Source organism: Triturus cristatus, chromosome 9 (genome assembly GCF_964204655.1).
Source record: "Triturus cristatus chromosome 9, aTriCri1.1, whole genome shotgun sequence".
Lineage (NCBI taxonomy): Eukaryota > Metazoa > Chordata > Amphibia > Caudata > Salamandridae > Triturus > Triturus cristatus.
The window spans coordinates 517,826,435-517,851,455 of NC_140592.1; the positions used below are offsets into that span (position 1 = coordinate 517,826,435).

General features: G+C 47.4%; 1 protein-coding gene across 3 annotated transcripts in view; it reads right to left on the reverse strand.

Moving 5' to 3' along the window:
* SPTBN2 (spectrin beta, non-erythrocytic 2) overlaps positions 1-25,021 on the reverse strand; it is a 935,599-nt gene that overhangs the window by 196,524 nt on the left and 714,054 nt on the right. For all 3 annotated transcript variants that reach the window (XM_085625501.1, XM_085625502.1, XM_085625503.1), the window contains 3 exons: positions 24,892-24,982; positions 23,629-23,775; positions 22,619-22,882 (listed from right to left, as the gene is read on the reverse strand). In XM_085625501.1, coding sequence (XP_085481627.1) covers positions 22,619-22,882; positions 23,629-23,775; positions 24,892-24,982 — 502 coding nt within the window. The remainder of the gene's footprint in view (positions 1-22,618; positions 22,883-23,628; positions 23,776-24,891; positions 24,983-25,021) is intronic.

Sequence of the window (25,021 nt, forward strand, 5' to 3'; positions counted from 1 at the left end):
GCACAGGTGAATCGAACAACATCTGAATATGCCGTGAGGGAAACAGAAAAGGCTGAGAGGTTGTATCCAATGAAGGAAGTACCCGGAGGGGGGTACGTACATGTACCATGAACTAGACAGGATATTTTGTCGTTCGCAAATGATTTCCCAAAATTGAGAGAGAAACCAGTGGAATGGTACAGACTAGTTGAGAGGTTTGTGAAAGTTTCAAAGGTACTGTTAAAGGATCTAGATGGTTTGTTTGACATAGTAGTACCTGCAGATTTGTGGACAGAGTGTAACATTACTATAGATTTGCCTAGTGAAGAATATCCAAGAGATTCAAAAACAGGAGCCGCGTCAGAAGATGTAATGAAAAATATCACCAGGTGATCACTTATCTGAGGAGTAAAATTCCCCCGAAAGAAACTGATTGGGTAAAAATAGATAGGACAACCCAAGAGAAAAAGAAATCTGTATATGCATACTACGAATGCCTTTTACAGGTGTTCAAACAGTATAGTGGGTTTGAAAGTTTAGAAAACAAATACACGACTCATTTTGTGTATCGATTTGTGACCGGGCTGAGATTGGATACATCTCAAATGAATAATCAGCACATGCTGTGTTGGCAATCAAAGTCTATTGATGAAATTCTAAAATATGCTAAATATTGTGGGGATGAAATGGATAACAAACTAAAAGCTTTAGAAGAAAAAGTAATGTGTGCTCAGGTAAAATTGGCTGAACAGCAAGAGCTTCAATTAAATAAACAGACAGAAAATCAAGGAAGAGCACAAGGTCAAGGTGACAATAATGGGGGAAAGCCACGGGGAAGGTTGAATTGGGAAGAGGCAAAGAAAAGATTTCCCTGTCATGGGTGCGGGAAGTTGGGGCATTGGAAAAACGAGTATAAAGTCGTACAAGTTAATAATGGCCTGAATCAAAATTTAAATCCACAGACGCAGAATGAGGTGTTAATGAGTCATCAGCAACAGGGTATAGATCTACAGAGTCAATTACCACCTGCACCTAAATCAAAATTTTGTCTGTCAAGCCAAGTACAGTGTGGACGCCGGATTTCCAGAAGAAAGTGGTAAGAAAATTTTTGTAACATCACAGTTTCTTTTGCAGGACCCTCTAATTGATTATGAGCAGTAATGACTGTGCCTGAGGGGGGAGGAAGGGGAGTGCGTACTTGGCGCATCCCTACCGGTAAATCAGTCAGGTCCAGACATAGAAGGTAAAGTAGAAGGAAATGATATTACTTTCTTGTTGGATACTGGTGCTACCAGGTCTACTGTGAGAACAGCAGACATTCCTAACCTGCCCTTCTCTGGTGAAGACATCCAAGTTGTAGGTGTTTCAAACAAACGGATTAAAACTCCAATCACAGAACCAATGGAAGTGCAAATTGGAAATTTTAAAGAAATGCGTAAATTTGTGGTATGTGACTCAATCAAGCCTTGTAAACTTGCTTGGAAGGGACTTACTGTGCAAAATGAATTGCACCATATTTTGCACACCGGATGGTGTTGCAATACAAACCCCTGATGAAGATGGAGTTTACAAGTTCATGTTAGCTAAACAGGGAACAGAGGTAAATGAATTATATTCGATGGTGACACAAAATGAATTACCTGCCGAAGTCAAACTCACTGTAAATGCAGAGATATGGAAGTTTACTGGAAAAGAAACAGGATTAATGGCAAATGTAGTTCCCGTAAAAAAAGTGACAGTGAAAGAAGGTGCTGTTTATCCGAATACCCGACAATACAAAACGAGTCCAGAAATAAAGGCAGGTATTGCAGCAGAGATTGAGCAATTAGTCAAACAAGGCATCTTGAAAGAAATAATGAGTAGCCCTTGAAACAACTATAATTGGCATTAAGAAACCTAACGTGAAGTATAGGGTGGTTCAAGATCTTAGGAAAATTAATAAGATTGTTGTATCATGCTGCCCGGTGGTGCCCAACCCAGCTGTGATTCTTTATCAGATACCATGGAAAGCAGGATGGTTCACAGTAATCAGTATGTCATGCATTCTTTTCTATTCCATTGCATCCAGATAGCCAGTTTTTATTATCGTTTAAATTTGAAGAGCATGTTTACGTGTGGAATCGTGTGCCTCAAGGGTACACTGAAAGTCCTTCAATCTTTAATCAGATTCTCAAAAGAAGCCTTGAATCTCTTGTATTGCCCAGAGAGTCAGTCTTGCTGCTGCAGTATATTGAAAGACCTATTGGTGGTGTCAAACACACGAGATGACGGTCACTGATTCAATTGCATTGCTAAATCACTTGGCAAAAGGTGGACACAAAGTGTCCCCTGAGAAACTTCAGTTTTGTAAAAATTCAGTTAAATATTTGGGTCATCAAATAGAGAGAGGAATTAGAAGAGTGACCTCTCAAAGTATCAGAATAATAAGACAAATGCAGTTGCCACGGACCCAAAAAGAAATAAGAATGTTCCTTGGAGTTGTAGGATATTGTAGGCAATGGATTGTAGGATTTGCTTTACTAGCTAAACCCCTGATACAGATGACCAAAAAGAGAGCGAAGGACCCCATAGAATGGGATGATGAAAGCATGGGATCTTTTAGAAAGTTGCGAGGTTTATTGTGTGGAGCACCTGCTTTAGGAATGCCGGACTATTCAAAATAATTTGCATTATTCTGCTATGAGCAGGGTAATTGTGCACTTTCAGTTCTGACCCAGAGACATGGATTAATGAGAAGACCAGTGGCATATTTTTCTGCTACCCTAGATCCTGTGGCCTGTGCATTACCAGGTTGCCTGAAAGCAGTAGCTGCAACTTATTTAAGCATAGAACAGAGTGAGTCAATTGTGATGGGACACCCTGTCAAGGTGTATGTTCCTCATGCAGTAGTGATTCTGCTAACCAGAACACGCACGCAGTACCTTACTCCCAGTAGGCTGACAAAATATGAAAGAATAATACTGGGGGCTGAAAACGTGACTATAGTGAGGTGTACTAATCCAGCCACTTTACTACCTGATCCTTGCCAAGAAGAAGTGAAAGATGAGGTTGAACATGACTGTCTTGACGTGACCAAACCATGTCCCGACATACAAGAGGAACCCTTGAAAAATGCTGATCATGAGCTATTTGTAGTTGGCTCGTGCATGCGACACGTGGAGGGAGGATTGAGTGATGCTTACGCTGTATGTACATTAACTGGAATAGTCGAAGCATCCTATTTACCAGAGGTCAGATCTGCACAAGTAGCTGGATTAATTGCTTTAATTAAAGCATGCAAAATTGGGAAAAATTGGAGAGTAACCATATTCACTGACAGTCAACATGGTTATGGGGTTGGACATGATTTTGGATGCAAAGGGATTTCCTGACTTCCTCAGGAACTCCTATTAAAAATGGAATTTTTTGTGAAAGAATTAATTGAGGCAATTCAATTACCAAAAGAGGTGGCCGTGGTTAAGTGTGCTGTTCACCAATCAGGAGATGACTATGTGACAGCCGGTAACCGATATGCTGACCAGGTTGCCCAACACTGGCATAAAATTGCCCTAAACAAGCAAATTGAAACTTGTGGAATCAGCTGCCAACTTATGCTACTTGGAATCTGGGAGGAGGTGAAAGATCTGCAGGATGCAGTAGACATGAGAGAAAAGGATGAGTGGGTGAAAATAGGATGTCAAAGAAGGGCAGAAGATGGTGTGTGGGTTTGTTATGATGGCAGACCAGTTATGCCAGACAGTATGCTTGCACCAATGGCTAGAATGTACCATGGAGACACACATGTGGGCAGAGATGCAATGATTTGACTTTTCAGACAAGATTGGTTTAATATAAAGTTCAGGAATGTAGCAGAGAGTCTTTGCCAAAGATGTTTAAGATGTCAACAATTGAATCCTGGCAGGAAAACTGTGGTTAGTATGGGAAAGATTGGAAGGGCAGAGGGACCTTTTGTAAGACTTCAATTAGATTTCAATCAACAGCCGGCTTGTCGAGGGTTGAAATATGTACTTGTCATAGTGTGCTTATTTTCAAAGTGGGTGGAAGCATATCCGATCCGAAGAAATGACAGCTGGACAGTGGCCAAACTTTTATTAAGAGAACTCATCCCTAGATTTGGTTTTCCAGTAACGATTGAATCAGATAAAGGGTCTCATTTTAATAATTAAATAATTCGACTAGTTTGTGAAGCATTCAAAGTCGAACAAAAATTGCACTGCGCTTACCATCCAGAGACTTCTGGGGTGGTAGAACAATTAAATGGCACAATCTAGTCAAGACTCGGAAAGGTGTGTGCATCCACCTCACTGGAATGGCCTGATGCTTTACCTCTGGTTCTGATGGGGCTCAGAAGTATTCCAGACAAAAATACTGGATTGAGCCCCATGAAATACTCATGGGAAGAGCCATGAGACAAGCATGTGTACCAGGACACAAGCTGTTGAATATAACTGATGACTTGGTTTTGGAGTATTGCAAAGAGTTGGCTGACAGAGTGCGTTCTCTCTCTCTTCAGGTTGGGGAAGACGCTTTCAACAGACAGCTGAGCCAATCGCATGATCTGAATCCCGGTGACTGGGTAGTTGTGAAGAATCACACTCGAGAATCGTGCCTAGCACCAAGGTCGGACAAACCGCATCAAGTTATATTGACTACTTCAACAGCTGTAAAGTGTGCAGGATTGTCTAATTGGATTCATGCAAGTCATACCAAAAGGGTACCATCTCCTGAAGAAGAAGAGTTTCAGTTGAAACGAGAAATTGATGTTGCTGAAGGTTGTGCAGCTGAAGAACTTCCTATAGCCGATTCTGAGGTAGCTGCCCAAGAACAACCAAGCATTTATCAGGACGACTGGATCCCATTGGTGGACATACCTGAAGTATTTATAAGAACTAGGAGTCAAACACAGTTAGACAGACAGGAAAAGAGTGAGGACCAGACAGGTGTAGGAGAACTCGCTCAGGAGAATAGGGAAAGGACTGTTAGTGAGCCTGAGCAGGAACAGTTAGGGAGAGAACAATATACTCAGACAGAAGAAAACCAAAGCCCCATTCATGAGTCTGAAGAGGGACAGAAAGGTTTTAGAGAAAACGTTCAGGCAGAAGAAGTTAAAGAGGTCAAAAGACCTGAACAGGACCCAATAGATATAGAAACACAAGTTCAGGATACAGAAGAAAAACCAGACATTAAAGATCCTGAACAGGGTCAGATTGAGGTAAAGTTAAATTGATACTTGTATAGCGCACTACTCACCCACAAGGGTCTCAAGGCGCTTGTACGAATACCGCTGTGGAACCCATCCTGGCTTTCCCTGTGAGGCGTCCACTCCTGGGCACCCCCAAGGTGGAGGCCAGGCATCCTTAGCGTTGTGGGGGCCATTGTGGAGATTAAGCAAGCTATTGCCCAGAGTTGCAGAGTGGGACTCCATGATTGGAATGGCACCGAGGCGAGAATTATCAGGTCCGTGGAATTTTTTGAGCCCAAGACCCGCCGAGGCGGGGAATTGAACCCTGGTCCCGGGCTAGACCTCTGCATCAGGGTCTGCCGCTCTAATCATTGAGCCACACTTCTCCTCATTGAGCCACACTTCTCCCAGGCAGAACAAGCCCGAACAATAAGCCCTCAACAAGGTCATATAGAGAGGAAATCTGAAGACGAAGCTAAAAGAAGTCTTGAAGAACCTGGCAGTGCAGTGAAATTTAAGAAAAGTCGAAAAGGTGATAATTGGCCAAGACTTATCAAGAGACTGAGATACCGTCTTAAGACAATCAGTGAAGAACCTGATCAAGTAAACAAAGTAACCAGTCAATCTGGACCTTCTACAGTAACGCCAATATAGAAGGAGTCAAAGATTGAAGACATTGAATAACAAGTTCAAGGGTCCTGAGTGGACATATGTTATTCTTGAAGACTTTGAAATTCTCAACTTAAATGAAGAAAGTGATGAAGAGCTGAAGGTTGAACGAACTGAGGAAGAAGTGAGACCGACTTGAAAGAGAGAAGACGCTTAAGGTGTTATCTCATACCAAGTTCTAAATTAAAGAAGAGACAATCTTCTTGTCCAAAAATGCATGATAATAAAGTTGCTGGAAAACCAAAACAAAGCTGTATAAAGAAGTGTTGTAGGATCTGTATATGTAGCTTATTATTAGTTTTCATAATATGGGTAATATTAGCAAAAGGTTATTCCCTATTTGATGGTTACTGACAAACAGATTAGTACTAATGCACATATACGGAAGTAGCAAACATTAAAGGAGATAGAGTAGATTTAGAAACACCAGATGAGCTAGATTTACATCACACTGTAGATAAAAACGAAGCTGATATAAATGTATTTGCAAATCTCTTAGTACATTATGTAGAAACAATGGAAGTTAGTGATTGTTATGTTTGTATGAAATTGTCAAACTCAGTAGCTGAAGGGGTAACTTATCACTTACCTTTGACATATGGTATTTATTAGCTAGTTTATTTTATAGAACTGGAAAACTGCAGTATTATTATTCAAATGTAGATGTCATATTTTCCGAAGTCCCTATGCAAAAGAACATGAACACTGTCCTTAGTAATAGGGACTCACAATTCATGGGTGAATATTTCCTAACAATGAAGACAATAGATATAGCTGATGCACATAAACACAACTTAACATGTAAATTGCATGAAGAAGAAAATATATTTTAGAACTTAGTAGAACAAAGGAGACAGGATTTCCAAAGGAGGGCCTCATAACCGAAACCTCAGATACCTAAATGGGCTGAAAGGGAAGACCTTTTAGTAACTGACAATACTCATGCTGCTATGTCCTTGGATTTTGAAAAGACAGGGAAAAGCTGTCTCCATAGACTTAAAACAGAATATAACAATGTATTTATTGGTTCCAGTGAATGCGAACATAACTTCTTAGTAATTGGGGGTTCGGGACTAAAAGGAGGAACTGATCCAGTATTTCCTGGAATTTATTATATTTGTGGAAACAAAGCCTATTTTAGATTGCCTGAACACTGGTACGGGAGTTGCTATTCCGGAATAGTATTCCCTAAAGTTTATCATGTTAAAAGAATCACTGGAAACAATAATGACTGTAATGGACTACCCGATATAAAAGAGCTAGTTCTTCGGAAATAGTAGGTGATATATTTGGTGCATTGATACGTTCAGTGGGAGTTCTGCTGAATTCTAGAAAAATCTGTCAATTGTCAACAGTAGTTGATCGGTTATCTACTGACACTGCTGGAGGATTTTTACTGATCAATACAGAATTAGTTGCTGTTAGATCTATGGTTTTGCAAAATCGACTTGCCCTTGATATCTTATTAGCAAAAGAGGGCGGAGTCTGTAAAATGTTAAAAGCGCAACATTGTTGCACATATATACCTGATAAAAGTGTAGAAATTGGAAGGTATATTAAAAATATTACATATTTGGAAGAGGAACTAAAACCACTGGAGGTTGACAGTGTATGGAAGAAAATAACCAATCGTTTTTCCACGATCAGTAGTTGGTTTCCTAACATAGGTAAGAGTATCCTAGGTCAAATATTATTGCCGATAATGGGCATAACTTTGTTGGTTCTGATGATAATTTGTGGCCGCAAATGTAGTGGAAAAAGAAAAAGGTATGAAGTGAATGAGAAGTGTAGGAAAAGAAAATTAGTCGAAATACGACTTGAAGAATTGAAGGGAAATATCTATAAAAGAATGAAAGGATCACAATTTAAGAAAGATAAAGGAGGGAATAAAAGGTTTGAAGAAATCAAAATGGTAGAATGCTAAAGTTGGCATCTAATTTAAATGGAAGCTAGTGATGGCATAAAATGCCATCAGAGAGGGGATTGATGGAGCAAGGTTTCGTAAAAAAAGAAACTTGTTCGTATGCAATCCTCTCGAATAACCTGTAACATTATAACCAACCTGTCTGTAAGTACTAATTTTGTATCACATTTTATATATTATATCTAGGGGAAGCTTTTTTATGTGCTTTAATAATGAATAACCCAAGTGTCCTAGAAATGGCCCCCAAAAACGCGGGAACTCTCTTACGCATGCGTCTACTACATCTACGTGGTATGACGTCTTCTGTCGCTTGGGGGGAAATCTTTGCAGCTGTGCAATAGCGAATATGCTACTTACCAGTATGCATCTGTTCTTGGCATGTAGGGCTGACATTCATATCTGTGCATGGATCGCCGCCTAGTGTTGGGTCCGGATGATTGCATATTGTTGTCCTGGAAGAGTCTTCGAAGTATCACGAGATAGGTGGCTCCTCCCCTGGACTACAGTGCGCATGGGCATCCTCTCCATCCTCAGATTGTTTTTCGCCATTGTGGCAGTGATGGAGTAGATACAGTAAGTGATGACCATCCTATACAGTAATTCTGAGTGCTGCAGCCGCAACAGGCGCCGGGGAGGAGGCTGGGCGATATGAATGTCAGCAGCCCTACATGCCAAGAACAGATGCATACTGGTAAGTAGCATATTCGGTTCGAGGCATGTGGGCTGCTGAATTCATATCTGTGCATAGATTATATAGCAGTCCCTCCATTAGCGGCGGCTGCCCGTGCCAGCTGCAGCAGTCTGAAAAAGGGTCTTGAGAACAGCCTGTCCTACAGCTGCCTGCTGTTTTGAATGCACATCTACACAGTAGTGTTTAGTAAATGTATGTATAGTGGACCATGTGGCTGCTCTACATATTTCCTCTAAAGGAATGTTCCCTAGGAAAGCCATGGACGCCCCTAACTTTCGTGTTGAGTGGGCTCTGGGAGGAATCGTTAATGTGAGTTTAGCTTTTGCATAGCAAATTTGAATACATTTAACGATCCATCTGGCTATCCCTGCTTTGGAAATAGCGTTGCCTTTGTGTTGTGGAGAAAAGGCAACGAACAGTTGTTTTGTTTTCCTAAAATCCTGTGTCCTGTCTATATAGTACATGAGGGCCCTCTTTACATCTAGTGTATGGAGCATTCTTTCTGCGACATTTTCTGGATTTGGAAAGAAAACAGGCAGTTCAATAGTTTGATTCATGTGGAACTGTGATATCACTTTAGGCATGAACGTGGGGTTGGTACGTAGAACAACCCTGTTTGCGTGAACCTGTATGAATGGCTCTTGAATGGTTAGTGCCTGGAGTTCACTAACTTTTCTCAATGACGTGATTGCCACTAAGAAAGCTACTTTCCAGGTGAGGAATTGAATCTCACATGAATGTAGAGGTTCAAAGGGTGGACCCATCAATCTGGTGAGGACCACATTTAGGTTCCACACTGGTGCTGGTGGGTGTGTTGGAGGAATCACTCGTTTGAGTCCCTCTAAGAAGGCTTTGATGGCAGGCACTCTGAATAAAGAGAGGTGCTGCCTGTTCTGAAGATAGGCTGCTATTGCGGTTAGATGTATACGGATGGAGCTGTATGCCAGATTGCATCGGTATAAATGTAGCAGGTAACAGATGATGTTCTGAATAGATGCGTTCAGCGGATTAATGTCATTGTTTTTACAGTAAATGACAAACCTTTTCCATTTAGCCGCATAGCAAGCTCTGGTCGTGGGTCTCCTGGCCTCCTTGATGACATTCATACATTCTGGAGGCAGGTTCAGGTAGCCAAACTCTAAGACTTCAGGAGCCAGAACGCCAGGTTCAGCTGTTGCGGATCTGGGTGCTGAATTTCGCCATGGTTCTGTGTTAAAAGTTTGGGTGTTAGCCGCAGTCTTTGAGGCGGCACCACAGAAAGTTCTAGTAACGTGGTGTACCATGGCTGGCGTGCCCACATTGGAGCAACCAGGATGAGTGTCAGTGAGTGTTGCCTTAGTTTGCGTGCCACTAGCGGTATTAATGGCGCTGGGGGAAAAGCGTACGCAAATCTGCCTGACCAGTTCATCCATATCGCATTGCCCTGCGACTGTGGATGCGGAAACCTGGCGGCAAAGCTTTGGCATTTTGCGTTTTCCCTTGTGGCCAATAGGTCTATCTCTGGATGACCCCACTGTTGGAAGTACGGTTGGAGTACTGATGGATGTAGTTCCCACTCGTGCATTTGGTGGCTGTGTCTGCTGAGCAGATCCACCATCTGGTTGTCCTTGCCCGGGAGGTGTTCCGCCATGAGGAACATGTTCCTCTGAATGGCACACTTCCACATGCTCTGAGCCAGATGAGACAACTGTGGAGAGTGTGTTCCTCCCTGCTTCTGTATGTAGTACATGGCAGTCATGTTGTCCGTCCGGATCAGCACGACTTTGTTGCACAAGTGTACTTTGAATGCCCTCATTGCCAGGAAGATAGCCATCAGTTCCAGAAGGTTGATGTGCATCTTCTGTTGCTGTGTCGTCCATAGTCCCTGCACTGTGTAATTGAGTACATGAGCTCCCCATCCCTGGAGAGACGTGTCCGCCGTCAGTATTATTTGTGGAACAGGCTCTTGGAACGGTCAGCCATTGCAAAGGTTGTGTGGATTCCACCAATGCAGAGAGTTGTATGCCCGACCGCTCACCAACACTAGGTCTTTTAACTGTCCTTGAGTCTGATTCCATTGACGTGCCAAGCACTCCTGAAGCGGGCGCATATGTAGTCTCGCGTGCGGGACTATGAAAATGAAGGAGGCCATCATGCCTATCAACTGCATGAACACTCGCGCTGGAAGGGAGTGTTGAGGTCTGAACTTTTTTTATCAGCAGTTGCATGCTGTTGATTCTCGCTAAATTTGGCTGAGCTTTGGCAGCCAGAGTGTCTATGGTCGCGCCCAGGCACTGCCGTACGTGGGCGGGTTGAAGATGTGACTTTGGATAATTTAGTGAGAATACCAGACTGTGAAGAAGGTGAATGGTGTGGGATAGGTGGCTGGCACACTGCTGGGCTGACTTTGCCAGAACAAGCCAGTCGTCCAGGTAAGGGAAGACGTGAATGTGCTGTCTCCGTAGGTGTGCAGCCACTGTTGCTAGGCACCTGGTAAATACTCTGGGCGCCGTTGTTACTCCGAAAGGGAGTACTTTGAACTGATAATGCTGATCCTGAAGAGTGAACCTGAGATATTGTTTGTGTGATGGGTGTATGGGTATGTGGAAATACGCATCCTTCAAATCTAGTGTCGCTAGGAAGTCTCCCTGACTGAGTAACGGTAGAACCTGCTGGAGGGTGAGCATATGAAAATGCTCTGACAGAATGTATTGGTTGAGAGGTCTCAGGTCCAGTATAGGCCTGAGAGACCCGTCCTTTTTTGGGATCAAGAAGTACAGAGAGTACACCCCTGACCCTCGTTGATCTACGGGCAGGATTTCTATGGCCCCTTTCTGCAGCATACTTAGTACTTCTTGCTGCAATAATGTCAAGTGCTCTGCGGACATAGGTTGGTGTCGTGGTGGTATGGTAGGTGGATTGGATGTTAATTCCAGACAATAACCGTACTGGACAATTTCTCTGACCCACCTGTCTGTGGTGATGGATCTCCAGACTGGCAGGAACTGTTGGAGTCTCCCCCCGACAAGATGTCACTGTTTGTTATTGGCGGAGGACCTGTTGTTGTTGTGTCCTCGGCCTCTGCCTTTGGTGCTGGATCCACGATATCCACCCCTATTGTTCTTATTATAGGTACTCTGGGTACCTCCTTTACTGTACTGCTGCTGGGACCCCTGACCTCTAGCTGCTCCTCTATTACCGGGCGACGAAAGGAGCCACTCCGAAACTGCTGCGACTGTAGAGCCCCCATAGATTTCGCAGTTTCAGTGTCCTTTTTAATCTTTTCCAGTGTAGCGTCAACCTCGGGGCCAAATAAAAAGTCTGGGTTGACTGGTTGATTCAAGATATTATTTTGAATCTCAGGTTTAAAACCTGATATTCTCAGCCATGCGTGCCTCCTCAACATCACACTAGTGTGGATTGCCCTTGCTGCAGTGTCAGCTGTATCCAGTGCGCATTTGATGGACGCATTTGTAATGAGTTGCCCCTCTCTGATGAGGAGCTCCGCTCCATCTTTGTATTCATCTGGTAGGTGTTCTAGCAGTGTTTCTATGGTATCGTAGTGTGACCTGTCGTATCGGGCCAGGAGTGCCTGAGTGTTGGCAATGCGCCAGATGTTTGCTGCTTGTGCTGCTATCCTTTTGCCTGATGTTTCTAGCACTTTGGACTCCTTGTCCGGAGGAGGAGCATCACCACCTGTAGTCTGCGAGTTAGCTCTCTTGCGAGCATTAGAAACTACCATGGAGTCCAACGGCAATTGACCCTTAATGTACATTGGGACTCCGGGGGCCGGTTTGTATTTCTTCTCTATTCTCGGGTTCAATACCCGTGCCCTAGTTGTCTCCTTAAAGATGTCCTTAGCATGTTTAATAACCCCTTTTAACATTGGTAGAGTCTAGACCGTTCTTTCTGATGTGGAGAACGTGTCCACCAAGAAATCCTCCTCCATAGAGTCAGAATGAAGTTCCACTCCGTGATTGGCAGCCGCCCTTTCAATGAGGGAGTTAAAAGCAGCAGTATCCTCAGAGGGAGATGGTTTGATATTATGAAGATGAGTGTCAGGAGCATTTTGTGGGTCTCCTGGGTCATTAGGGTCTCCCCATGCTTGATCTTGGTCTTGCTGTTGTTCATCAGGGTCAGTATCCACAGGATAAGTGGTATCATCCTCAATATAGCCCTCTCCTGCATCCGTCTCCGAGTGTGTGGGAGAAAAGGATGGTGGGTCCTGATCATAGGTGTGGTAAGGTTCTACAAGCACTGGTGTTGAACCGGAGGCCATTTTCCTCTTTAGTGGAATCTTGTATGAGTCCAAAGCCTTCTCTGGAACAATTCTCCGCTTGCGGAACAACAGCCTACCAGTGTCGGCGTCGATAAACTGGTCCTGTGAGTCGTCGACATCGGTTCTTTCCGTGGACACTGTCCTTGGTTGTTCGATACTCTTTCTAAGTTCGAACATCTTCGGTGCCCCTGGTGGTGGCAGTCCAAACTTGATCGGTGCCGGCGCCAAGTGAGGTTTGGTGAACTTTTGCGGTTCGGGACCCGTTTTCGGTTCGAGAGCGGCCCGTTACCTGATGCGTTTTAGGGACTCCGACACCTGTTGCAACGTGAATGCAGACGGTGCTTTGGAACCGATAGGCTCTTTGGAGACAGGCCTCGACGCAGTCTCCGGTTTCTTTCCAGCTTTCGGGTTTTCGATCCGAAGTTTGGGATCGACGCCCTGTTGATCCGATATTTTGGCAGTCTCAGCACTCTTCGGTGTTGATGTAGTCGGGTCGACCACCTTGACCTTGGTCGTTGGTGGTCCAACCTTCGGTGCCACAGGCCGTTGCGTCTTCTCGGGACCGATGGCCTTCTTCTGTTTCTCGGTGCCGAAGTCCTTTTTCGGTTTCTCGGTACCGAAGTCCTTCTTTCTTTGGTCGGCTCCGACGTCCTTCTTCTGTGTCGACGGATTGGAGGGCTTCGATCCGACCTGAACCAGTTGCACTTTCGGTTTCAATTTGACCGGTGATGGTTTCGGTTTCGATTTCAATGAATCGACTCCAGTCTTTTGTGATATTTGTGGCTCTTTTGAAATGTTCGAAGCTGGGCCTTCAGGCGGGGCTGTAGAACGATCCGACCGAGCTTGGGTAAGGCCCGCAGGCGATCCCTCGACCTGAGCCTTATCGAGACTATCTCCCTCGGCCTCCGCATCGACGGATTGGCCTAGCTCCTCGCCTGAGCTATCTTCCTCGGCCCCAAGGGCCTCATCGTCGTCTCCTACCTCGTTGGCGACGTCTTCGTCCTCGAAGATCACCTCATCATCGTCGTCATATTGGGATTCATGCTCCGAAGCATGGCTCGAGTCTATCTCTTCTACGCTAACGACCTCTTCATCCTCGGTGCTGAATATGTTAACCGGGCTAGGCGCCGACTGTTTGGCCTCCAATCTAGCCGCCCGTCGATTCCTAAGTGTGTTCTTTGACCGGAACCGGGCGCAGGCCATACACCTGGACTCATCATGATCCGGTGATAAAGAACAAGTTACTTACCTTCGGTAACGATGTATCTGTAAGAAACATTAGTTAGTTAGATTCCTCACCTTAGAATATCCCCAGGCGTCAGACTGGATCCGGAAGATTTTTCGTCAGCAATACCCCTTGCGCGTCGCTAGGCGTCGTCTGCGGCTCCGCGTCCGTCGTCGGCGTCGTGCGCCGGGATGACGTCGTCGGAGTACTTAGACGCCGCCCTCGCGCGCTGACGTCAGTTCTTGTACATAGCCTTCCGCGCCAGGAACGCAGAGCCATGCAAAGACCGACACTGGTGCCAAAAATAAAATCTAGGGCCCTGAAAGGGATAGCCTTAACCCTAGATGTCAGTTCGCAGAACGGGGAGGATGGGAGGGTCGGTGAGGAATCTAACTAACTAATGTTTTTTACAGATACATCGTTACCGAAGGTAAGTAACTTGTTCATCTGAAAGAAACACGTTAGTTAGATTCCTCACCTTAGAATAGATACCCAAGCAATACCATCCCCGGTGGTGGGTCTGCGAACCAAGATCACACCAGAAAGTCCTGGAGGACAGAACGGCCAAAGAAGCCATCCCTCCGGACTTGGCTGTCAAGGCAATAATGCCTGGCAAACGTGTGTAGCGAAGCCCACGTCGCCGCCTGACAGATGTCCTGCAAAGGGACTCCCCGTCCCAAGGCAGTAGTAGCCGCAGTGGCCCGAGTAGAATGGGCGCGCAGCCCAACAGGAGGGTCCTTTTTAGCTAAGGAATAGCAAATTTTTATACACAAAACGACCCACCGAGAGATGGTTCGTTTGTGCACCGCTTTCCCCTTCTTAGCGCCCACGTACCCAACAAAAAGCTGGTCGTCCACCCGGAACTGTTTCGTGCGGTCCAGATAAAAGGAGAGCGCACGTTTTGGGTCCAGACGGTGGAGCCTCTCTTCCTCTTTGGAAGGATGCGGAGGCGGAAAGAAAGTGGGCAAGGTGACAGACTGCCCAAGGTGAAATGGAGTCACCACTTTAGGAAGAAAGGAGGGACGAGGCCGAAGGACAACCTTGTCCGGATGAACAGACAGAAAGGGAGGCTTTGAAGATAAAGCCTGGAGCTCACTCACCCGTCTAGCCGAGGTGATGGCTACCAGAAAAGCAGTCTTTAGAGTTAGAAGACGAAGAGGGCAATTGTGAAGAGGCTCGAAGGGAGCGCACATCAGGAATGTCAATACCAGATTCAAGTCCCACTGAGGCATTACAAAAGGGACAGGAGGGAACGTGTGTGTAATGCCTTTGAGAAAGCGTGTAACCACAGGGGACTTGAAAAGAGAAGGCTGATCAGGAAGCCGCAAGAAGGCGGAGATGGCAGCAAGATAACCTTTCAGGGTGCCCAGGGCAGAGCCCTGCCGGGCCAGAGAAAGAAGGAAGAGGAGAACCTCAGAAAGAGGGGCGGAAAGGGGATCCACAGCCTTTGCTGTGCACCATGCCACAAATTTGTTCCACCGGCAGGCGTATACCGACTTAGTGGAGGGACGCCTGGCTGCCAGAATGATATCACAGACTTCAGGAGGCAAGTCAAATGGCATCAACTGCCGCCGCTCAATCTCCACGCATGGAGGTGGAGGCTGGACAGGTTCGGGTGGAGGACCGTCCCCTGCTGCTGCGACAGAAGATCCTCCCGAAGGGGCAGACGTATCGGGGGATCGGTCAACAGACTGAGTAGCTCGGGATACCAGTATCTTCGTGCCCAATCCGGAGCCACCAAGATGACTTGGGCCCGGTCGTGCCTGATCTTCTTCAGCACTCTGGGCAGAAGTGGTATAGGCGGAAAGGCGTACAACAGACCGCAACTCCACTCGCGACGAAAAGCGTCGCCGAGCGAGTGCCGGCTTGGAAATTCCAACGCGCAGAACTGCTGACATTGCGCGTTCTCTTCGGTGGCGAATAGATCTAACCAAGGCTCTCCCCACTGCTGAAAGAGGCCTTGCGCCACTTCGGAGTTCAGACGCCATTCGTGATCCATCATGCACCGGCGGCTGAGTTCGTCTGCTCTGGCGTTCAGAGAGCCCGCCAGATGTTGAACCACCAGGGTGACGCCCTGGTGTTCCAGCCATGTCCAGAGGCGCAGAGCCTCCTGACAAAGGGTCCACGACCCCACCCCGCCCTGTTTGTTGCAGTACCACATGGCGGTGGTGTTGTCCGTGAACACCTGCACGACACTTCCCCTGACAGAGGGAAGGAAGGCTTTCAGTGCAAGCCGGATCGCTCTCAACTCCAACAGGTTGATGTGGAGACGAGACTCCGCCGGAGACCAGAGGCCTCTGATCTCCGCCTCTCCCATATGGCCACCCCATCCCAGGAGGGACGCATCCGTCACTACGACATGCTCTGGTTGGGGAAGGGAGAGGCTCTTGCCCTTGACCCACTCGCGGTCCGTGAGCCACCACTGCAACTGTTGTGCAGTGCCCTCCGAGATCAAGACATGGTCGGACAGGTTGCCGTGATGCTGGGCCCACTGAAACTTCAGGTCCCACTGCAGAGCCCGCATGCGCCGCCTGGCGTGATGCACTAGTAGGATGCAGGAGGCCATCAGCCCCAGAAGCCGCAACACTAGCCTGACCGAAACCCGGGATAGAGGCCGAAAGATGGGAATCAGGGCCCGTATATCCCGGACCCGCTGTTCCGGTGGATGGACCCGGAACCGCGCCGAATCGAGAACCGCCCCGATGAAGAGGAGCTCCTGAGAGGGACTCAGGTGTGACTTCGGCACGTTGATGGAGAACCCCAGCAAATGCAGGAGATCCGCCGTAGTCTGGAGGTGGGAGACGACTGCCTGGGGCGAGCCCGCCTTCAACAACCAGTCGTCGAGATAGGGGAAGACTGGAACCCCTGATCTGCGCAGATGAGCTGCGACCACCGCCATCACTTTCGTGAACACCCGAGGGGCACTGGTGAGGCCGAAGGGGAGCACGGTAAACTGAAAGTGCTCTTGGCCCACCGTGAACCGCAGGTAACGCCGGTGGGCCGGCAGGACGGGGATGTGGAAATAAGCGTCCTGCAAGTCCAACGCTACCATCCAGTCTCCAGGGTCTAGGGCAGCTAAAACCTGAGCCAACGTTAGCATCTTGAACCTTTCCTTTCGGAGGAAGGCATTGACGTTCCGGAGGTCCAAGATAGGGCGTAGGCCCCCCTTGCCCTTCTTGGGAACCAGAAAGTAGTGGGAATAACAACCACGACCTACTTCTGGACTCGGAACGCGCTCGACGGCCCCCTTGGCCAAGAGAGCCGAAACTTCCTCGCGGAGAAGATCCAAATGATCCCCCGAGATACGGTGGTGCTGCGGTGGCATGGCTGGAGGGGTCGTCTCGAAGGGGAGGGAGTAGCCCCTTCGGACGATTTGCAGCACCCACCTGTCCGATGTTATGGACCGCCAGTGGAGCAGGTGATGGCGAACTCTGCCGCCCACTCTCGTGGTATGGGCCTGAAAGCTCGGACTAGGAAGGCTTTGAGGCGGATGCTGCCGGGGTGGATGTGGGCTGACCACGTCGGCCTCCATTTCCGCCACGGCGGAAGCCACGTCCGCGCGCAGGTTGGTTCTGCGGCTGGTGGCTTTGCGGACGTGAGGAGGCGCCCCTTCCTTGGCCACGAAAGGGGCGAAAAGCGGAGGTGTGCGCCCGCGGAGCCGCGAGGCCCAAGGACTTGGCCGTAGCCCGGGAGTCCTTAAAGCGGTTCAGCGCACTGTCCGCCTTCTCACCAAACAGGCGAGTGCCATCAAAGGGCATGTCCATGAGGGTTGTCTGGACATCCCCGGAAAATGACGTGGACCGCATCCAGGCGTGGTGGCGGAGCGCCACCGTGGTGGAAATCGCCCGACCCAGCGAGTCCGTGGTGTCAAGCCCACATCGTATGGCGTGCCGTGCTGCATCCCTCCCATCGGCCAAAGCCTGGGTAAGACGCGTCCGGACCTCCTCCGGACACAGGGGCAGCACGTCCTCCACCGTATCCCACAGGGAATGGGAATAACGGTCCAAGAGACAGGCGGTATTTAAGGACCGCAGGCCCAAACTAAGGGACGAAAACAGTTTCTTGCCGAACTGCTCGAGTCTCTTGGAATCCCGATCCGGCGGAGCGGTCGGGAAGGAGGATTGGGAAGTAGAGGCCTGGATAACCAGACTCTCGGGGGTGGGGTGTTGGGACAGGAAACTGGGGTCGCCCGGAGCAGGGCGGTGGCGCCTGGCAACGTTCCTGTCCACAGGAGGAACTGTGGAGGGCTTGGACCAGGTGCCCTGCAGAACGTCAGTGAGGGCCTCGTTGAACGGCAGCAGAGGCTCAGTGGAGCTTGCTGAGGTTTGAAGCACCTCAGTGAGGATGTTAGTCCTCAGAGCCACGGCAGGCAACTCGAGCCCAAGGGCCTCAGCCGCCTTGCGCAGCACCACAGAAAATGCCGCACCCTCCTCCGAAGCCACGGTCGGAGGAGAAGTGAATCCAGTGTCTGGCGAGGTGTCCAGCCCACTGGCCTCCCCCAGTTCATCTGCCCAGTCCTGAGAAAGCTGTGACTGAACAGCCAGAGGGTCCTCGAACCCCTCCCAGTCGCCCCCTTCTTCTGATTCCTGATAAACAGGAGGAATGATCGGAACCGGACTGTAGAGATGGTAGGACTCAAGCGGCGTCGGATGCGGCGTCGGAGGACGCCGTGCCGGCGTCGGGTCCGGATGAGGGCTAAACCGGGGTGTCGGCGTCACAGGCGTCGGCGGCGCCGGCGTCGGTGGTTCAGGCGTCGACGCCGGTGGAGGAGTGACTAGGTCAACCGGCGTCGACTGGGGCCCAGGCAAGGGCCCCGCGGGGACCTGCGGCGTCGAGACCGGAGTCGTCGACGGCGCCGGGGCCGGAGCCGCCGGCACGCGAGGTCGCCCAGTCGAGTCCGCGGGGCCCGAAGGCGCGCCAGCGGGCGTCGACGGCGGGGCCAGGCTCCTCATGGCCGAGAGGAAGGCACTGATCTCCGCCGGCGCCGCGTCAGCCCCAGGGACCGGAAGGTATGGGGGCGGACGCGGCACCTGCGGCTCCGCCGGAGCCGCGGGGGTGGAACCACCCTGACCCTCGGCCGAGTCGCGCGACCGGCGAGGGGAGTCCGAAGAGCGATGTCGCCTCTTGGACTTCTTGGAGCGTTTGGACTTACCCGACGACTTGGAGCCGGACGAGCGATGGCGTCGGCTAGGGCTCCGCGAGCGATCCTTGGACCTCCTCCTGGACCGGGATCGCGCACGACGCGGAGCCGAGTGGCGAAGCTCGAGAAGCTTGCGGGACCGCTCCCGCCTAGCCTTCGAAGTCAGGGCCTGACAGTCGTTGCACGACTCCGCGTCGTGGTCGGGGCCTAAGCAGTAGAGGCACCGGCGGTGGTGATCGGTCACCGACATCAGTCGATGACTATCCTCACAAGCCTTGAACCCAGGCATCCTACCGGCACCAGATGTCGACAGACAAGGATCAAAAATGATCAAAAAAGATTTAGTCAAAAAAGACTAAAAGGGGTAGCTCTCCCGGATCTGCGCTTACTGGCGCGGAAAAAAGAAGAACTGACGTCAGCGCGCGAGGGCGGCGTCTAAGTACTCCGACGACGTCATCCCGGCGCACGACGCCGACGACGGACGCGGAGCCGCAGACGACGCCTAGCGACGCGCAAGGGGTATTGCTGACGAAAAATCTTCCGGATCCAGTCTGACGCCTGGGGATATTCTAAGGTGAGGAATCTAACTAACGTGTTTCTTTCAGATCATTTGTTACACACCGGATGAACATCGATGTGTGGATATTTCGCATGGCATAGAGGACATCTCTTGAAGGGGGTCCTCGATTCCATCCTCGAACGTCGATCGATGTTCGGACCGAAACTCGGTGAATAAGTCGAGAACAAGTATAATAAAGTATCGATACCGAACGCAAACAATACCGACGATACCTAAAGGCTTTTGGCCTTAAATAAAGTTTTCCTAACTTGAGCTAAGATAAGCACATCCGAACCCAATGGCGGAAAAAAACAATTTGAGGATGGAGAGGATGCCCATGCGCACTGTAGTCCAGGGGAGGAGCCACCTATCTCGTGATACTTCGAAGACTCTTCCAGGACAACAATGTGCAATCATCCGGACCCAACACTAGGTGGCGATCTATGCACAGATATGAATTCAGCAGCCCACATGCCTCGAACCTTTTAATATGGCTGCTCGAAACCCTCGCATTAATGCACATGCTGTGCTGAAACTAACCTATGCAAGTTTTACTAAACCATTAATGCAGAAGATTTATTAAGTAAATGGGTTAGAGTAGAAGTAAGTGGCATACAGTGAATTCATTTAATTTTGTATTCTAACATGTTCTTCTCTGACTTTATTAATAGCTCATATTTGGGCCTTGGAGGGTGACCCCGTCTCTGTTTCCTTGTGGCAACTACGCATGCGCGACATCTGCTTGTCCTGATACTGATGAGATCATTGAATGGCTGCCAAACCCTAAGCCTAGTAAGGACATGGAAGAACAACTTCTGACCCTACGAGAGGAAGAAGATGAAACATTGTAGTACAGATTTATCGATCTACATATGAAATGCTTGTGGGAATAAAGCTTGTGGGTATTAAAATTAAGGGGAGCTCGACAATAGAACTAAATAAAGTTATTGCATTTAGTATGGTGTGGTGTCCTTACCCCACTGCTTGGCCCAATCAAATTGCAGGTGTACATGAAATTGAAACATTTGGGGGTGGATCATACATTTGAATTGGTATAACAGAGGTAAGTTCTAAATAGTTAGACTCACACTTGTCCCACTTGATGCCGATGCTATGCTGAGATGCTGCCCGATTTTGCTGCAAATTGATTGAAGAATCCAACACTAGGGAAAGATTGCGGAACAACCGAGGAGGCACATCTAGGAAGGGGTCCGGATGCGCCCGAGCCGGAGAGAGTAGCACCAGAGAGGGGTGTAATGCTGGTGTTACACTAGAAGAGGTCACCTTCCCGGACTTGAACCTGTCCTGAATCCTTGACACTCTGATGTCTAGGTCCTCATACCATTCTAGGTAAATATAGTTCTGTGGGGTTGTGCTTCGTATTTGCTCTCTGTTCTTTCTCTCCTCGGGTACTGTCATCATAAGAGATTAATTAATGTGAATTGAATAATAAACTAATTGAAACTACTTTTCCTGATGGAGAATCTTAATGTGTTTACGTGTATTTGATTTGACTCACAAAACTATTAATTCAGATAAACCTTTAAAACTCCTACTGAGTCTGTGGTTCTTTGAATAAAAGTTGAATGTATTGTTATTACTATTATAATTTCCTCTCTATTCTAATCTACTACTAGATCTTTCGAACGTACATTTACTCAGGAGACAGGAATGGTAAGAATACTGGTATGAAGGTTTCCTAGGGTAAAATCAAAATTGATGACCAGCGGATATGTGCTAGCTCATTGAGAGTATGAAGGTATATTGGCCCAAATGAGTGTTGTGTGAATGTATGTATAGAGCTGGTAAACTCTGCTGCATCAATGTGAGTAGGTGTGAAGCCAAGAATCCCTCTAGGATTTAGTCTAACGCCATTACCTGAAGTGAGAGAGTATGGGACACCGTCCTGGTCTCGAGTTGGACACCCCGCAAGGGATGTGTTACACCGCTGTCAGCTGGAGCGTCTGCATGCAGGAGCCTCAGCGTCTCTGGTCAGTGTGTCGGCCTGGAAGTCTCGGTTCCCTCTACCAACCCTAGCAAGATGTGCTGTATTTATACACAAAGTATCTAGGGTTTCTTGGTCTCTTGTATTAGCCATTGTTGGATTTGAGGATGACGTATGGGTGAACCTTGTACATAGATATTATGCAGGTGGTGTAGGCCCTGACTGGTTTCCAAGAACCCTCATGAATATTCATTCATTCTGAATGAGTCCATTGATGGAGTAATAGGACACTATTGTTCAGGGAAACCCTCCTTCTGTGCCCAGGACTGTAACAGTTCAACAATAAAGGCTTGATACTGTGTTGTATAAGGGAGATAATGTAGGTGAAGGTGATTGATGTTACTCGGGCCTATATTAGGGTACCTATATGAAACATAACACTATCTCTCGCCCTCTTCCTAAGCTCATTAGCCAGCCTTGCCCAAAGGCTCTTCAATGCACTTATGATTCTCCCTCCAGCTTGGAACCATACTGCAGATTCAGCTGGAGTCTAATTTGATAGTACTCATCACCATGTCTTCATCGATTTTCCGGACCCATCAGTTAAAGCCGAAACCGGATTTTTTAAATACATGTCACCAATCTTTGTCTATTTTTGGTGTCAAATTGCTCTGCTTTGTACACCTTTGCTTTTAATGCTGGTTTCTAAAATAGATCATCCATGCTGGTACAAGAGTTTTTATTATTTAACACACTGGTTTCTAGCTTGCAGTTATAGTCCTAGTTTTGGCCCATAAGTACAATGCACTACATAGAGATGAAGCTATTTCATAAGGATCACAAAGCTGATTGAGCAGGACAGCTGGGATTCGTCTCTTGATGAAACCTCACTCTGTATTTAGGCCTTACGCCACAATTGTCCTCCTGGATCTTTCCACTAGAATATGAGCAAATTACATTTACCAGTCCAGGTTCGAAGCAACAATCACTTGTTAAAAGTCTCCTGGATTTCATCAAGTCAGACAAAGATTCTCCTGCAGTCTTACCTGTTGCTTCTTGAGTAGGATGTTGACGCTGGTCAAGTCCTTGCCATAGTCATCGGACTGTAACTGGCCCTCAAGGTTCTCGAGCCATGCTTCTAAGTCAGAGCAGCTTTGGGTGAAGAGCTCTGCCCTATTGGCATCAAATAAGCACTGAGCTTTGGTCTTCGTAGTGGATTCCAGATCATCCCAAAGACTGTGTAGGTTAGTGAGCTTTTCCTTCACAACTGGTTCCAGCTCCGGCTTCTCAGATATAAGCTGCTGTCCTTCCTAAGAGAGATTAAAAAAAACACTATTGGCAATTTGAAGAAACGTGTTACAGTATGTAGGAAGAGCAGGTGAAAAAATGCAGTGCACTTGGTCTGCTGGAAATGAAAGTAAAATGGACATTTTTGTGTATGCACCTTTCATCCAGCCAGTCTTAAAGAACTCTACATGGGAATGACTTTTGAAAGCCGCAAATTGGGCAGAATTTGAAAACTGTGCACAGAAATCTTTTGCTTGGTGCCACCAGTCTGAAGTGGACAATTTCAAATTTGATGGAATACATTGCCACCAATAATGCATTCTGACCCCTTTTTCATACTTCTTACATGATAAACATGACCTGGCATTGCCTTTCAGGCCAAACACAACATGAAATGTATGTGAGAGAAGACTAAAAAACGGCTTCTATTATGTAAAATGCTGTTCAGGGTAAGAAAACATGTTGCAAAGCAGAAATGTTTGTGTGCATTTAAAGTGCAAGCATTTCCTACCAAAAGCCTCAAGAATATTTTAAATAAAATAGGTCTCCTTGATATTCATAGTTGGAGATCTGCATGTAAAAAAAAAGACTTGGTGAGCTGGAGATGCACTCAATATGCTGTAGCACTTAGAAGACTATTATATAAGTGTATGTATGGAGGTTATTAGAAAAAAAACTCAGATAATGCCATGAGTCAAGGATATGTGTAATATTTAGACTAGAAGAATGGGAAATATTTCACATTTGTATAAGGCCTTCTTCTCTCTACCTTGTCAATCTTGTCCAGCCAGTCTTTATTGGAGGCTAGTTCTGCCATAAAAGCCTGGTGCTTCTGCCACTTGCTGTGCAGGTTGCGTGCTTCGTCATAGGACATGTCCTGCGCTGTCAGCATCTTCTCATTAATCCAGAGGGTCAGCTAGAGAAACAGACAGCAGTCAGATAAGTGGGTATCCTCATAACACACACTGCTCTGGACAAACATTCTACCGATCCTGTTAATGTTTTTTTCGGCATTGGTGTATGTGACCAGTAACTGGAAAATTGATGGCAGACAGCTGATATATTAAACCTCTCACACTAGACTACACCCCCTACAGAGGTAACCCTTCATGCATCACCTCCTCAACCTACTTCACATTCTCCTACTCAATTATACACTAAATTTATTTCTGCCATCTCATCTATCCAAAGCACACAGACAATCGCCTTCAACATCACGATCAACAACTGCTGGTGTCTTGGACCCCTTCCTAATACTAGTTTACACTCTGCTACACAAGTCCTAGAGCATGCATTTCCCATAAGACCACGTGCATCTAAAATTAAATAAAAAGAACAAACAATCTCTTCCTCCCAAGTCTTTTGGTGGCACATGCTCTGGCTTGGCTGTACACTGCTACTATAGCTCCCCACCCTCCAGTTCTTAACACAGCAACTACAATGTACATCAGCCTGATGAACAGAACCGCAGGGATAGCACCCTGTGCCCATGACCTGCGCCCATCCTGATTCATCACACTAAACCACTACATCGCAAACCGCTTAAATCACACCACTCCTGCCATTTTGCTAGCCTACTAGAGACACCTCATCCTGCTATCCCACAAGAGATATTCTAGATGGCACTGCCAATCTCATCCTCATCACAGAGTACCTGTCTTCCTGAAGACCACCTCTGGAATGCGGGTTTACCAGCACTTCCTTAAATGTTCCTTTATGCAAATATACACCTGCTTCAGTTCAAGACACATGGCTGGAGTAGTTTTAGGTGCTCTGAACCCTGAAACATCCAGGCCACAGTTGGGAATGTTTGGAAGTAACCATCTCTTTTTGTGGACTGCTAAAATGGCTGTCACTAAAAGGTTTTCACTGGTCAGAAACTTAATGAGGATACATTTTCAGGATGTCGCGTCACATATCTATGGTTAGTATATGCTGTTAGTTTGAACTGCACCAAGAGCCAGTGACAGACAATGCTGAGGGGGAACCCTTCATTTAACTCCTGCTGAGTGTTTACAACTGAGCAACGCACCTCCTGGCAGTCCTGCAGGAATTGCTGTAGTTCCCAGTTGTCCTTCAGTCGGGCCAGCAGGTCGCTGGCAGCTCTACGGTTCTTCTGGTGTCTGGCATGAAAAACAAAAGATACAAGTTATTTTCTCTTA